The 14,812-nt window shown below is 58.0% G+C and overlaps 1 protein-coding gene across 1 annotated transcript; it reads left to right on the forward strand.

Moving 5' to 3' along the window:
• Positions 1–7,384: 7,384 nt before the first annotated feature.
• Positions 7,385–14,812, forward strand: VAT1 (vesicle amine transport 1). The gene is made up of 6 exons (XM_054224348.1): positions 7,385–7,735; positions 9,034–9,241; positions 9,594–9,764; positions 9,852–9,941; positions 10,910–11,151; positions 12,244–14,812. The coding sequence occupies exons 1-6, from the start codon at positions 7,400–7,402 to the stop codon at positions 12,343–12,345; spliced, it is 1,149 nt and encodes a 382-aa protein (XP_054080323.1). The 5' UTR covers positions 7,385–7,399; the 3' UTR covers positions 12,346–14,812.

Consider the following 14,812-nt stretch of genomic DNA (forward strand, 5'->3'; position numbering starts at 1 on the left):
AGCGGGCGCCGAGGAGATGAGGCTGTCCTGGACCCACGGTAGCGTAGCTCACGTCCTCCCCTGGGCTGAGTCCTGCCCTGTGTGGGCCAGGAAACTGCTGCCAGCCGGTTCCTCATTCCATCCTTTGCGCTGTGCATTGCTGCAGCATCTCTGTGCCTCCCAGCCCTGCCTTAAGCGATGTGATGAGTAACTGTCACATGCTTGCTTCCTTCCACCCTCCCCGGGGAAAGGAGCTTGTGCAGCACTGTGTCATGTTTTGTAAGCCCCGGAGGGTTTTTTTGGCCTTCTTACATATCGTTCAGCTTTTATGTGGGGGGACGGAGAGAAAAGTTCGTTGTGCTTGCGACTGCAGGTGAAGGAGTGCTGGGTGGCCATAGGTGTCACCCGGAGCCAGCTGCTCCCCTGGCCAATACGTTTCTTCTGAGAGCTTTTCGCCATTATTTCTCAATAGGAGTTAGGGTTTGGTTTTTTGGGTTTTTTTTTGCTTCCAACCAACAGATTATTGTGGCCCTGCTTCGGAGGAAGCAGGAAACTTTCCGTAGCGAATACTCGCGGCCTTCGCAAAGCCACCAGCTGCATTTGGCTCCCCCCGGGGGAGGGAAAGCAGCTGAGAGCGCCTTTTGCTGAGAGCCACTTGGGGCACTGTCAGCGCTGAGCCTGGTGTCCCGTTTGGTGCAATGCACCTTTTGGCAGGCAACACTTGCAAAATGTGTTAGGCAACCTCCAGTCACGGTGTAAATTTGCAGAGTAGGATGCGGAGAGAGACATGCTGTGACTGTCACCACGTATGGCGAGGCGACAGATGGCTCCCACACATTTGCTCCTGAAAAGGCTTCTCCGGTGGCTGGATCCTCCCTTGCTGATCCCTGCTCTCGGGGATTTTTAATTGCTGTTACGAATTAACTTTATTGTGTTACAAAGAAGCTACGAGACATCCTCAGGAGCTGTGCTAGGGAAGTGTACTAGGAGAAACCAACCCTTACCGGAGGACCCACAGCCGGAAACCCCGGGGCCTGAGACATTTTATTCTCAAAGTCCGGTTCTCTGCAGCCAGTCGCAAGCTCTGGACCTAATTTTAGATGTGACGAAGCAGGTGAACGTAATGAGTGAGGAATCTCCTGTACCGTATTGCATGGCCGGGACCCTGCAAGATGCGCGCATGTACCTCATGAGAGGTGCCTGAGTGTCACCCCTGAGGACACGGCCAGAGCTCCCGCCCATCACATTGTGCACCGGCGCTTTGTCTGGAGCTTTATGGCGGGTACATTGTTCACTTCGTACCTATCGTTTCTGTGCTATTTGTCTTGGTCTGCAACATCTTATTTCCACTGGTAAGTGGGAATAGAAATAAGGGACGCACTTTAATTTCTCATCAGATGTAGTCTTAAGTATCTTTTTGGACTCGTCAGATACGTGACAGAGCTAGCAGGTTGCCAGGCAAAACTGCAGAGCGTATCGCTATCCGTTAACACTCAGCAGTTAAATCATTCCGTCCCGAATGGCGCGTTATTTGGTGGTTCCCCCTAGAAGATGAAGAGGTGGAGAAGCAGTAGAGTTTGAACACACACAGCAAAAAGTTACAAATCAACAGCAATTAGGAAGGTTGAAAGAAAGGGGAAAAAAAAATCCCAGCCAAACCCCCTTTCATGTGTCCAGCGTGTTTACATTCTGTGCTAGAATAACGCTGATCTGGCTCGCTGCTGGCATTAATGAAGTTTGCACCTCTGGGTGAGCAATTTAATTTATCTCAGCAAGCCAAAGCTCATTATAACAGCCCATAAATGCTATCAGATGAAAGCAGCATCCTTCAGCAATCTCGGGGATTAAAGCAAGGAGGCATTCAACTGACAAGCCTTCTGCTGGCAAGCCTGCAGTCGGAGCATGTGTGTTAGAGGCTGAGGCAGCACCGTGCCTCCATTTCTGCTGTGGATTTCTCCGTAGCGAGGAAGTGAACTGGAGCCTCCGCAACACTCCTCCGGAGGTGAGCGGCTCCCTCTTTTCCCCCCCTCTCTCGACACCTCTCCTTAGGATTCATCAGCCCCGGCACCAGCCGGGGAGAGGAGTGAGGGGCCGGGGACTCCACAGGTTGGCCGCGGAGCGGTGGCTGTGCTGCAGGGAGCGGGGGGCTGGCGGAGGGGCAGGGGCTCGCGGCACGAAGGCACACAAAGGGGTCAGGGTGGGAGGAGGAAAACGGCCGATTCTCTCATTCTGTTCCCTTGGGTGTGGAAACCTCCTTGTCACACGCGTCCATCCCCCCCCCTCCCTGCCCTACTGGATCAAGTAGCCGGATCCAGCTACTTGAAACGCGGCTTCCACCGCGGCGCCGGCCTTCCCTCGTCTTGCTCTGGGTGAGGCCGTGCAGCGCACGCTCCGTCCTTCCCACCGCGGCCTTTCCGATGGGCTGCCAACAGCTGCGGCACACAGCACCAGTGACCCCATCACACAGCACCAGTGACCCCATCACAGAACACCAGTGACCCCATCACACCGCACCAGCGACCCCATCACACAGCACCAGTGATCCCATCACACAGCACCAGTGACCCCATCACACAGCACCAGTGGCTCCAGCACACGGCACCAGTGGCTCCAGCACACAGCACCAGTGGCTCTAGCACAGAACACCAGTGACCCCATCACACAGCACCAGTGGCTCCAGCACACAGCACCAGTGACTCCAGCACACAGAACCAGTGACACCGTCACACAGAACCAGTGACCCCATCACACAGCGCCAGTGACCCCATCACACAGCACCAGTGACTCCAGCACACAGCACCAGTGACCCCATCACACAGCACCAGCCGTTGAGGTGACAGAGCGAGCCCAGCGGGACACTCCCCGGCAGAGGTGCTTGGTGGAAATGGTTTCTCCAGCAGTAGGAGGGATCTCCACCGCCTTCAAACACCTTTTGTGTTTGAAATCACTCCTCCAAACGAAACATTTTCAGTTTTGCAATTCTCTGTCATGTGGAAAGTGGTGGAACGAACAGAAATGAACCCTCCAAACTTCAGTTTCTTTTCCATTTAGTTTCAAACATGAATTGCACAGACCAAGCACAAATTGGGGAAAAATGGCTTTATTTTTAGAGTCTTCCTCCAAGCGGGTCCAACTCAGTGAGGCAGCACCCGACGGGCTGCGTGTACTGGGCTGGTCGGTCCCTCCCGCACTCCCGGGGGGACCTGGGGGGCCGCAGGCTGGTGGGACAGTCCCTGTGCGGTCTGAGGGACGGGGCTGCCCCGGTGAGGGTCTCAGGCTCTGCCGTGCCCTGCCGTGTTTCGGTGCTGTGGCCACTTTTCCTCGCAGAGCAGGTGACGTGGCCGGGCTGAGGCAGGGGAACACGGTGCAGCCGGCACCGTCGGTGCACTGCGGGGACGCGCCAGCAACCGGGGCCCGTGAGCAGCGGCAGAGATTTCAGCGGTGCAGAGAAAACCGTCTCCCTGCGGTTTTCTGCGTGTCGTGCCGTCACCTGGTCCCTCGAGAGCCACGATGAGCACACTGAGAGGGAGTCTGAGCGTTTTCAGCAAGGTAAGACGTGCTGACCAAATAATCAGCTTCTAATGGGTGCACAGCATGTGGATGTGCCAAGCCTGTGATTTTGGGACTATAATTGTCAGTAAATTATTGGTGCTGTGGTGGAAGGTTGAAGTTAAGGATAATGATTCTTATTTCACAGGATTTCTCCAAGGGCCGCAGTACAGAAGGCGCCTGCCTCCCGAGGAGGACACGGTGGCATGCTCTTCTGTGCACGCTTGGAAACCGGCCTGGCAGCGGACGCGCCGCTCGCTTGTGCCGCATTTCCCCAGCCTCTGCTGCTTGGGTTTGCGCCGGAGCAGCCTCAGCCCGGCCCAGCGGTATTCTTCATGGGAACGATGCTCTGTGCTGGGAGGATTTCTCCAGTCTGCTGTCACCACCAGGAGTGAACTGACGTGCGCCGAGCATCAGTTACCCCTTGACAATCGCCTCCATTGTCTCTGTGATCAAAACAGCAGCGCGGGGAACTGCGGCTGTGAGTGGCAGGTACGTCGGAGGGGTTGTGTCAGATCTTTTCCACCCACTGCTCTACCTGTCAAATCTAAATATAATTTACTGTGATACAGGCACAGTGTCACCCAGGAGGCACAGCATTCCTGGTACGTGTGATGCAGCTGGGAGATCTCGTCTGTGTCTACCTCCGTGTGCATCCCAACACTCCGCAGACGCAGAACAGGAAAAACAACAGGAAAAGGCAGAACAGAGACAGGAGGAATCTTTCTCTTGAGATCCCGACAAATGCAGACAGATGGATCGAGGTCAACGCTTGCTGTAGAGCCAGGATGCTAAAATATACAGCCCTGAAAACATCGCTGTGGGCCCGGCAGCCCGTGGGGTCTGACCGCAGCCCCACAGCCCCTTCCAGAGCCACCCCCTGCACTGGTCTGGGGCTGGAGCGGGGTCTCGGGCAGGGTGGGCAGCGCCAGCAGGGCAGAGCAGGGAGACGGCGGCACCAGCTCAGGACCTGGGTGGGAGTGGGAAACCTCAACTCCGAGCGGCTCGGTGTGGAGAAGCCCCATGTTGGGCAGCCGGCCCCTGGCCCCCAGCGGAGTCTCAGCAGCCTCCCCGCATGAGGGAAGGCTTTTGTGGGCTCCCAGGGTCTGTTCTGAGCGCGCCCTGGGGCCAAGGCCAAACTCCCACAGGCTGCTGAGCAGCAAACCCTGCCAGGCTTTCTTATCTCCTGGCCGCTCCTTGTTCCCGTGTCCTTGAGAGCAGAGAGGGGCCGTTAGAGCCCTGTGTGAAAATACAGGGAGGGGGAACAAAGAGCGGGGCAGGGGGGGCTGGCACGTCCTCCTCGGCCCTGCCAGGGGCTGGGGGAGCAGCAGGGAGCTTAGGGAGAGGCGCAGGGCTGAGCACTGGGGAGCGAGTGAGAATTTCCTCGGTGGCCTGTGCCTTCCTCTGGCTGTAAACCACAAAACAGCGCCATTCAGAAGGGCCCAGCGCCTCGGCTGCGTGCCCCTGTGCAGCGAAAGCCCGCATTTGGAGAGCTGGCTGGAAAATGGGCCAAAGGAGTGACCAGTTTCACTGGGAAAACTTGTTCTCTCTGGCTAACACATCCCCTTGGTAGCCCACGGCAGCGTCCCATCCCGGCGAGCAGCAGCCAGCGCCGTGCCGCACTGGGGGTCGCAGACCTGCAGCTCGGAGCGAGCACCCGGCCCCAGCACCCGCAGCGGCACCTCCCCGACAGCTCCCCCAAAACAGCAGCACGTCCGTCCCCCCCCGGACACTCCGGCAGGGCAGCGACCAGCCAGAACTCTCCCTCTCAAACCTGCAGCTTAAAAACTGTGGGAAAACTACCCCAGCAGACACACGCAAAGTGAACCAGCTAAAGTAAGATTTATAGGGGAAATGTTACTAAACTGAGCTGATAAGATTGAGTCAGGAGCACAAAAGAGACAAAGGCAGCAAGAGCAGCCTGCCCAATCAAACAGCCCGGCCACTGCACAAAAATACCCCGATCTAATCCGCTTTAGAGCTGAGTACAGCTGGAGCGGTCTAGCAGGAGAGGAGTCTGACTCCCAAAACGCGCTGCCTTCTGCTACCACTCTCCGAGCCTTTGGGAGTCATCCCCTTATCTCAGGTGCCTACAGGGGCTCCCTCCTGGCCAGCATGTTTCGTCCACCACAAGAGCCCCGACATCTGTGAAAATAAATCACTGAAAGGACAAACTCTAGGGGAGCTCCTAGGGAGAGCAGCAGGAGACAGAGGATTGTGCTTTGACTGCTTCTTCCTCATTTGGGGCGTGGGAGATGCCCAGGCATCAGGAAGGCACATCTCTATTTCTCAGAGCTGAGAAACAGCAAACAAGGGTGGAAAGCAACTGTCCCAGCCGGGCCGCTGTCCTGTCGTGCAGCTGGACATGAGCCTCCTCTGTGTCCCCCACCGCAGCCACCCAAACACCCATAAATCTGCCACCCGCAGAGCCCGGTGCTGTGCAGCCTGCGCCAGGCCCCTGCCCTCCCCGCTGCTTTCCTGCCTTTGTGCTCCGCTTCCTGAGCAGCCCCCGCAGCGCAGCCCCGCAGGACAAGGACGCAGCCAGGCAAAGCTCCGGCTGGCCTCGGCCCGACCGCTGCGTTCGCGTGACAGCGGGCTGCCGTCGCAAACAAAGCCCCTGGAAACCCGGGGGTTTGCTCATCCGCGGGCTGGCCAGAGCCTTCCATCAAACACTGCCAGCAGTGCTGGGAGTGCCCTGCCCACAGCGGGCATCGTGCCGGGTTTTGCTTGGCTTGGGAACTCTGGAGCACCGGAGTGACACAGAAACTCCCCCAGTACGTGTTTTGATTATCCTTCAGGTGATCTTTGCTTTCTTTTTGGAGGGGGGATGTTTTTCTTTTTCAGGGGCTCTTTGAGCAGCGACCCTGCAATGGCTGCGGGTTATTAGGGACGAGGACGCATTCGCCAAGCAGCGGACGAGCGAGGCGTGGATCCAACCCCGCTCTTCACACACAAAACGGCATGGAATCAGCAGTCTTGATGGCAAGTGTGATACCCAGGAGCTGGATACGGAGCCGAGTGGTGAATTCATGGCTGCTGGCAGACGCTTCACGAGCAGGGAGCGGGGCTGGATCCATTGATCCGTCTACACACCCCGCCTTATTTATTTGCCTTTAGTTGCAGGACTAGAGCTCTACTCCTCCCTCTTGTCTGTGAGCCAGTCCATGCCTCAGCTCCGCTACACGCAGCCATTTCAGGGCTACGAGCAGAGAGACGTTGATGAAACCTCCCTGCAAAGCGACATCGCTTAATTCACAACAAACTGCACAAGTAACTCAGCGAGATGCCGCTCCAGCGAGACAGCCGTTTCAAACGGGCCTCCAGCCAAGATGCGGGCCGTTTGTCTGCTTGAAAGGAATCGTTAAATAAATAAAAAAAGAAAGAGAAGGGTGGCGTGGGGGGAGAGGCCCGGTGCGCAGGGCAGCGCGGCCGGGGTGGGGGTGGGGGGGAAGGGGGGGGGGGGGGCCAGGCTCCGCAAAGCTGCGGCCTACGGGAGCTTGCAGTAATTAACGCAGTAATTAACGCAGTAATTAACGCCCAAGCCGCTGCGGCGGCCCGGCGGGGACCGGCCGAGCATTTCCCCCCCCCGCCGGGGGAACGGAGGACGGGGGTTCCCCTCGGGGGGGGAGCGGCGGGGCGGGGCGGTGCCTCCCCCGGGACACCGGACTGCGGGGGATGGCGGTGGGGGGGCGGCCGCCGTCGGGCCGGGAGCGGGGGACGCTCGGGGGAGGCGCAGCCCCCTCCTCCCCGCCGCTCCGCCGCCGGCCCCGCCCGCCCCGCCCCGCCCCCGGCCGCGCCCCGCGCCCCGGCTTTTCCCCGCCCGCCGCCGCCCCGCGCCCGCAGCCGCCGCCGCCGCTCCTGCCGCTCCGCCATGTCCGCCGAGCCCGCCCCGGCCGCCGCCGCCCCCCCCTCCGCCGAGCAGGCCCCCGGCCCCGAGCCGCCGGCGGGCGGCGAGGAGGCGGCGGAGCACCGGGCGCTGGTGCTGACGGGCTTCGGCGGCTACGAGAAGGTGAAGGTGCAGGCGCGGCGCGGCGGCGGCCCCCGGCCCGGCGAGGTCTCGGTGCGGGTCCGCGCCTGCGGCCTCAACTTCGCCGACCTGATGGCACGGCAGGGGCTGTACGACCGGCTGCCGCCGCCGCCCGTCTGCCCCGGCATGGAGTGCGCCGGTACCGTCCGCGCCATCGGCGACGGCGTCGGCGACCGACAGGTGAGGGGCGGCTCGGCCCCGCCGCACTGCGGCGGCCCCGCCCGGCCCCGAACCCCGGCGCACCACCACCCCCCCGGAGCGCCCGGTGCCGGCACCCCCGGCCCGCCCGCTCCACCGCGCCGCTCACCGTCCCGGGACCGGGGTCCCCGTCGGGGCGGGCGGCGGAGCCCAGGGGAGCGCCCGTCGCCATCCCGCCGCGGGGGCTCCCGCGGCGGACAAAGCCCCCGGACAAAGGGGCCGCGGCTGGGCTGCGTGGGCAGGACGTCCCTGTCCCTGCCTGTCCTTGTCCCTGCCCGTCCCCGCCCGTCCCGCCTCCTGGGCCCCGCGGCAGGAGCATCGCCGCCCGCCCTTCCCCAAGGGCCGGCATCTTCGGGCTCGGGGGTCTTGGGGAAAAGCTGGAAGCGGTGGGGGTTCCTGGGTGGGGGTGGGATTCCTGAGGGACTGGCAGGTGCATTTGCACGTACAAAATTTAGTGGCGTTAGTGCTAGCGGGGCGTTGGGCTCAAGCATGACTGTGCTGTTTCTGAACACGTTGGTGACCGAGCTCTTAAACTACACGAACGTGGAAGGAAAGAGCTCCAGCCGCTGCAGCGTTGTCCAGAGCCATCTGAGGGTGGCGAGGTGTGGGCAGGAGCAGGATGGATGCTCCTGGTGCTGGTTTGTGGCCCGCGAGCCTGTGGCTGCTGCGTTTCTAGCAGCTCAGGAGGGTGGGGTGGTGGTGGGGGGTGTGTTGGCTCTGCGTGTCCCAGACCTTTGGATCTTACGGCTGTTGCAATTATGGTGCTTTAAGATGATTCTTGGATGCGCAACTAGCAAAACAAAGTGTCTCAAAAAAAAACAAACCCACAACAATGTGTCAAAGATGATTCCCTCCCCTCCAGGAAAACATCTTGGTTTATTCAAGTGTAAATGCCAAACCCACACTCCAAGGAGCATTTCTGCTCCCTGCCTTGGCTCTGCCTCTTGTCTGCTTGCTGATACGACTGCTTGGTGTTTTGCTGTCTCCCTCCCATTGCAAAGAGAGCAGCTGTTCCTCGCCCAGTGGGATAAGAGCGGATTTTTCGGGGTGCCTCATATTTCAGGCGTGTGCCTCTCTGCGGGGAGAGGTGCTGTGGGGCAGTTTGCCCCACGAGAGGAGAAGGGGCTGAGCTCGAGCTCAGGGGTGCCGCAGTCCCTGCGGACCTCTGCACAGAGAATGGCGCACGTGTACCCAGCTCTGGCGTACAGAGGGCAAGGGTGTGATGCCTTCTGCTAGCCTGGGGCTTGTTTCAGACCGCCTTGTCCTCCGCTTGATTTTAGGTTGGCGATAAGGTGATGGTCCTGGCTAGGTCAGGGCTCTGGCAAGAAGTCGTGAACGTGCCGGCTGGTCAGACTTTCCTGATGCCTGAGGGGATGAGCTTCGAGGAAGCGGCTGCTCTTCTTGTCAACTACATCACTGCCTACATGATCCTGTTTGACTTCGGAAACCTGAGACCCAACCAGAGTGTCCTCATCCACATGGCTGCAGGTAAATAGCTCTTGCCAGCCCGTGCTGGGGCTCTTGGCCTCAACGTGCACCTTCTGAATGGGTGTCACGGGTGAGGGAGCGATCGGAACGGAGCCCGACTGACAAAACATCGCCTGCCAGAGATGCAGGCTTCACGCCGCCCCAGGCGCTGGCAAATGCTGGACCCGTTTCCCAGCAGCCGGGCTCCGTCTCCTCCAGCGTGTCCCAGGCATCAGCCTGCTCCAGCAAAGCCTTTATTCCGTACCCTCTCGGCACTGTGCGAGCGGTACCAGCAGGGGTTATTTGCCCATCCAGAGGTTTTTCTGACTGCTGGGCTGTTTGCTTCTAAGTCTTTCTCACTGCTGCTTTTCAGGTGGTGTGGGAACTGCTGCCATCCAGCTGTGCAAGACTGTAGAAAATGTCACCATTTTTGGCACAGCATCTGCCTCCAAGCATGAGGCGCTCAAGGAGAGTGGAGTCGCTCACCCTATTGACTACAGAACGATGGATTACGCAGAGGAGGTCCGGAAAATCTCTCCCAAAGGTACCGTGTGGTGGAGGACTTCCACAACTGTCCTGCACTTTTTTTTTTAAGTGGAAAGAACTTCTAGTTACTTGCAATTCCCTCCAGGTGTTGACATTGTCCTGGACCCCCTGGGAGGATCCGATACATCCAAAGCATTTAACCTGTTGAAGCCGATGGGCAAACTCATCACTTACGGTAAGTGCAAGCAGCTGCCCGAACCCCAGCTCCTGCGTAGGAGGGACCTGTGATGGCAGGGTGGCCGTGGATCTGCACGAGAATGCTCCGCGCTGCTCCGTGCCCGGACACGCAGCCGTGAGGGAGCATCGCTGTTACTGACTGCCCTGTGTGCGTTGTAGTTCTGTTAGTTCACGCAGGCCTTTGGGATGCTTCTCCTGGGTGAGGCACTGGGGGGACTAAGATTTGTGCCTTGTCCTGGGAGCTCCGGCCTCCAAGGCTCTGCCCTCCCATGGCGACATCCCTCTCTGAGTACAAGCCGGTGCCTGCAGGGGGAAGCTGGAATGTCCTCACGGAGGAACGCTGGCACAGCTGCTTTGTCCAGGCTGACTTAATGCACAGCACTAATAGAGCCTTGCTTTTCTCCTAGAGGATGTGTGGGTGATGAGGTTTGGGGCTACTGAATACTTATCTCTCCATTCCCCAGCCCTGAAACACTGTGATTTTTGTCCCGTAGACAAAGCCCTCACACAACCCCCAGTGGGATTCCAGACACTCGCACCACTGTGCGGCTTCTGTTGTCCCAGCCGCTGCAGCGTGTGTCTCCCCTGAAGGAGCCTGGCCGCAGGAGAAGGGGAGAGCTGCCCTCCCAGCCTGGCTGGACGGGACTCGTAACCCTCTCTTGCCTCTGCCAGCGCCCCAGTCTAGCCGCGCTGCTGCCGCCGCCCTCCTAAGAGAGGAGGTGTTCTATATTTTTGCAATGTATGGGTGCCGATAATCCAAATTCTGCATATCTTGAGGCTGAGGCAGGCACCCGTTTCCACCGAAGGTTGACTGGGCAGATCCTGATGCGATCCAGTTCTCACCTCTGTCCTCCGTCGCTCTGTGAGCTGCTGCTGTCTGAGCTGTTACATGGGATGCCCACTGCCTCTCCTGTTGGTTCCAGCTCATCTGTGGCTTGCCGCTTTTTTTTTTTCCCCTTTTTTTAGGGGTCGCAAACCTGCTCACGGGGCAGAAGAAGAACCTCATGGCTATGGCTAAAACCTGGTGGAACCAGTTCAGCATCAATGCCTTGCAGCTCCTACACCATAACAAGGCTGTGTGTGGCTACCACCTTGGCTATATGGATGAAGAATTTGAGCTCGTCGGAGGCGTCGTAGCCAAGCTGATTAACCTCTATAGTCAAGGCAAAATCAAGCCCAAAATAGACTCTGTATGGCCCTTTGATCAGGTAAGTCTGAGCTAATGTATAATTTCTAGCACCTAGAAATTACCAGGCGATTGCTTTCTGCACAGGGAGCTGTGCATCGGCGTGAGCATCTTGTTTGGGGGAGCTGAACTCTTGCAGATGTTTAATAACCGTCTGCTCTCAGACATCCAGTGCCCTTTTTTTTCCTTTTAAGAATATTAAGGGGGAGTGAAGTGGCTGGGCTCTTCTGCTCCAGTGCACGGAGCTGGGCAATGCCAGACAGCGTCCCTGTGGAAGACGGGGGGGAGGGTGCTCAGCTGCGCTCCGGGGGCGGCAGCAGCAGCCCGCGGAGGGGCTGGGTTATCCATCAGCCTGGAGACGGCCGGAGTCTGCACTCTGTAATTAAGCAGACAGCTGGGAAGGTTGCTGCTGCCCTTCCAGGAGAGAAAAAGAGCCCAGGCAGCGAAGCAGAATGAGGGTGTTGGAGGGGAGCGGCAGGTTTTTCGGCAGCTCTGCTATGCTCAGTGTCGGTCCATGGACGCGCCTGGGCAGAGTCAGGTTCTTCCCTTGGAAATCCTTTGCTGGGGTGGGACTTGCTGCAGGGGAGCAAAGGACCTGGTAACGATCAGGTGCTCTTGGTACCTCAGAACTAGCCTGATGCAAATGCTTAAGGAAAACTCTGTTCCTCCCAGGCCTGGCCCAGGTGCTGTTTTGCTTAAAAAACAATAATAAAAATCTGTGCACGTCTTGTTCTGTGGCTGTGTAGATGGTAGAAGCATTGTCCTTCTGGCTGTTAACTGGGTTTCTGCAGCGCTCCGCTCCCTTTGGAAAGGAAGCTGTGCTGACACGCGCTTCATTCTCCCAGGGTTTGTGTAGCAGAGCATCCTTGTCTGTGTTACGGTTGCTCTGTGGATTCTTGAGGACAGTTTCCCAGGGGCAGGCTGGGGTGGCTGCCCAGCTCTGTCCAAAATACATCCGTGCAGAGGCACCCAAATGCTTGGCGATTCCTTGGACTGCCAGGAAAGCCGCCTCCCGGGCGACCCTCGGACCAGTCGGGGTGGACCAAGGGGCGCAGGAAGGGCAGGACCACGCTGTGTGGTGGGTGTGGGTCTCACCGCATCCCTCCTCTTCCAGGTGGCAGATGCCATGAGGCAGATGCAAGAGAAGAAGAATGTTGGAAAAGTCATCCTGGTTCCTGAAGCGCCCAAGGAAGAATCCAAAAAAGAAGAGAACTAAAGAGAAGAGATGTGTGTAGATTGTGAATTCGTGGTTTAACTCCCTGATCTTTGGGACCTGGAAATGGACAGATCGGTAGCTTCCATCTTCAATCCACCAGTGCGAGAACATCGTGGTTAAAGTTCAGATGAGGTTTGCATGCTCTCGTTGTGACTGACCCTTTGCCAGACACGCCTCCTGCCCTAGCTCTCTGTTTTGAAGCCTGTTTATTTCATACATTATTTTTTTTTTCCTAATCACTTGTTTTTTCTATTGAACTCCCGACCTAACCTGATTTTTCTCTGGCAGTGCAGCCGAAGCTTCTGGGCAGTTGGTGCGTACCAGCTGCGTAGCCTCTCACTGTAAAATCAAGATGTAACGCGCTGTACCAACTGCCGAGTGTCTCCGCAGGAACCGAGCCCTGCTGAAGCAGTCGTGCTGCCACCTCTGAGAACTTGTTCAGCAGGAGAACGGACCGACGTAGGATGTGTCCTCCACAGCCAGAGGAAAAGCACGGCTGGCCTGGTTTAATTCTAGCACGGGCTCCTCTTCCGTTTACACTAACCACGCTCTTTCCCCTCTGCTTTCGTTGGCCTCTAACACCGGGCGGATAGTAACGGGTCACGGTGTCTTTGCCTTGTGAATAACCACCCTGGCGGTTTCGGAGTCTGTGGCGTGTTGCACTTAATTTGCAGTCGCTTCTCTCTGCAGTCGGCAAATAACCTGACAGGCTGGGCTGTGTCTGAACACAGAAGAATAGTTTCAATTAGGTATAACTTTGATCTTGTCCATTTTCTGATTCCAAACTGTACAGGGAGATGTAGGCTGCGTCTGATTTTTAGAGACCATGAGGACTCGACTGTGTCTCAAATGACTGGAATGATTGTTGTTGGCTCTGTGCTTTATTAATGTTGGGCTCCAAGTTGGTATTGTTAAGGCTAAACTTCACCCCTGTGTTTGTATTTCCAAGGGCTGCGGTGTTGAATCAGACTTCAGCAAGATGGGAACAAAATTAAGCCCCTGTTAATGCTCGCTTTGTGCTGTGCCCTGTGTGCTGGGGAGGTGTCGAGTCCCGTAAGCCCGGGCTTCCCGGGAGCCTGGCCTGGCTCCTTCTGTGCCACCCCAGCCGGTAAAGCTACCACCCGGTTACCGGTGCGGGTGGTAAATGCCCAGCTCTGTGTCAGACTCGTGGCCTGGGCATCTTCAGCAGCTTAAGTTGTGTTTTCCGTTCTCTTCTACCGAGCTCGTTCGATACCTGCTCAGAGCAGCTCTCACCTCCTGGTTCAGTGCTGCGGAAGGGCTTGACTTTTATTCCCCTGAAACCGCAAGTCTTGGGACCTTTGGGCTCCCTTCCAGCACCGAGGGTTTAGGAGCTGCCTGGGGGGCTCCTCCCAGACCAGAGCGCGGTTTCTCTTCCTCTTTTCTTTCTTCCCTGCATTTGGGAACGTAGCTGCGCAGAGACCCAGGCCTAGTTCTGCGAGCGCTTCGTGTCCTGGGTGGTGCCCCCCGTCCCTGCTGGACCCCCTTTTCAGCCCTGAGGGACTACGGTGCTGTTTGTGTTTGCTTTGAGACTTTCTCGCGGATTGTGGGTGCTGCGGGCTTTTGGGCTTCATTTGGGATCTGAGAAGGTAAACCTGAGGGTGCCAAGAAGAGCTGCCCGTCACGGGGGAGCTCAGGCTCCAGGAGCAAACCTTGCTTCCAGGGGTCCCGCCTGACCAAACCCCGAGGAGGGAAGGCGCCAGCTGGGCCGTAAGCGAAGCCCCTTTGCTGCTCGAGAGCAGCCGAGCCCCGCGCAGAGCTGGGGGTCCCTGCGCAGGTGAGGAGCCTGGCTCCTTCCTCGGCCAGCCCCGTCCCCCAGCGGGGCCCCTTCCTATGGGGCAGCTTGTATTTCAGGTGCTGGGGGCTGCCCCTGGTTCCGCTGCCTTTTAGAAACACATAGGCACAGCCTGGAGGGGACTTGCTCTGGGCAACTTTAAGTATTAAGCCACCCTGTTCCCTGCGGCTTCAGAGGAGGGCTGGAGCCCTGTGGCAGATCCCTGGCAGTCCATCTCTCACCCTTGATACGTGAACTTCGTAAAGGTGGTCTCATGAAACTCGCAAGCACAACTCTTAACCTTTCTGAACCCAAAAATCTTGCTGCTTCTCCTTTCCACCTGCCCTGTCGTGCTAATTTAGTTTAAATCCAACAGTGTCTAATGCTGCTTTACCAGGTCTGACAACAGAAGGACTGACTAAAATTGCTGAAATGGGAAGTCTTGGACCCATTCCTTCGAGAAGCTGGACTTCACCTTGATGAAAGAGCAGCGTGCTCAGACGGCGCACACAGCCCTGCGCATCGTCAGGTTCCGCACGCTCGTAAAGGGGAAAACCATCGGACTGTGTTTCGCAGTAGCATCCTCTCCTTGCTTCTCTCTCGCTCGGTGCCGTACTTGGGTGGCCTTGGATGGGGCAGCGCGGCCGGGCTCTCGCAGCCTGACCTTCTGGGTGC

The sequence above is a fragment of the Rissa tridactyla genome, chromosome 19 (genome assembly GCF_028500815.1).
Source record: "Rissa tridactyla isolate bRisTri1 chromosome 19, bRisTri1.patW.cur.20221130, whole genome shotgun sequence".
In the NCBI taxonomy this organism is placed as follows: domain Eukaryota; kingdom Metazoa; phylum Chordata; class Aves; order Charadriiformes; family Laridae; genus Rissa; species Rissa tridactyla.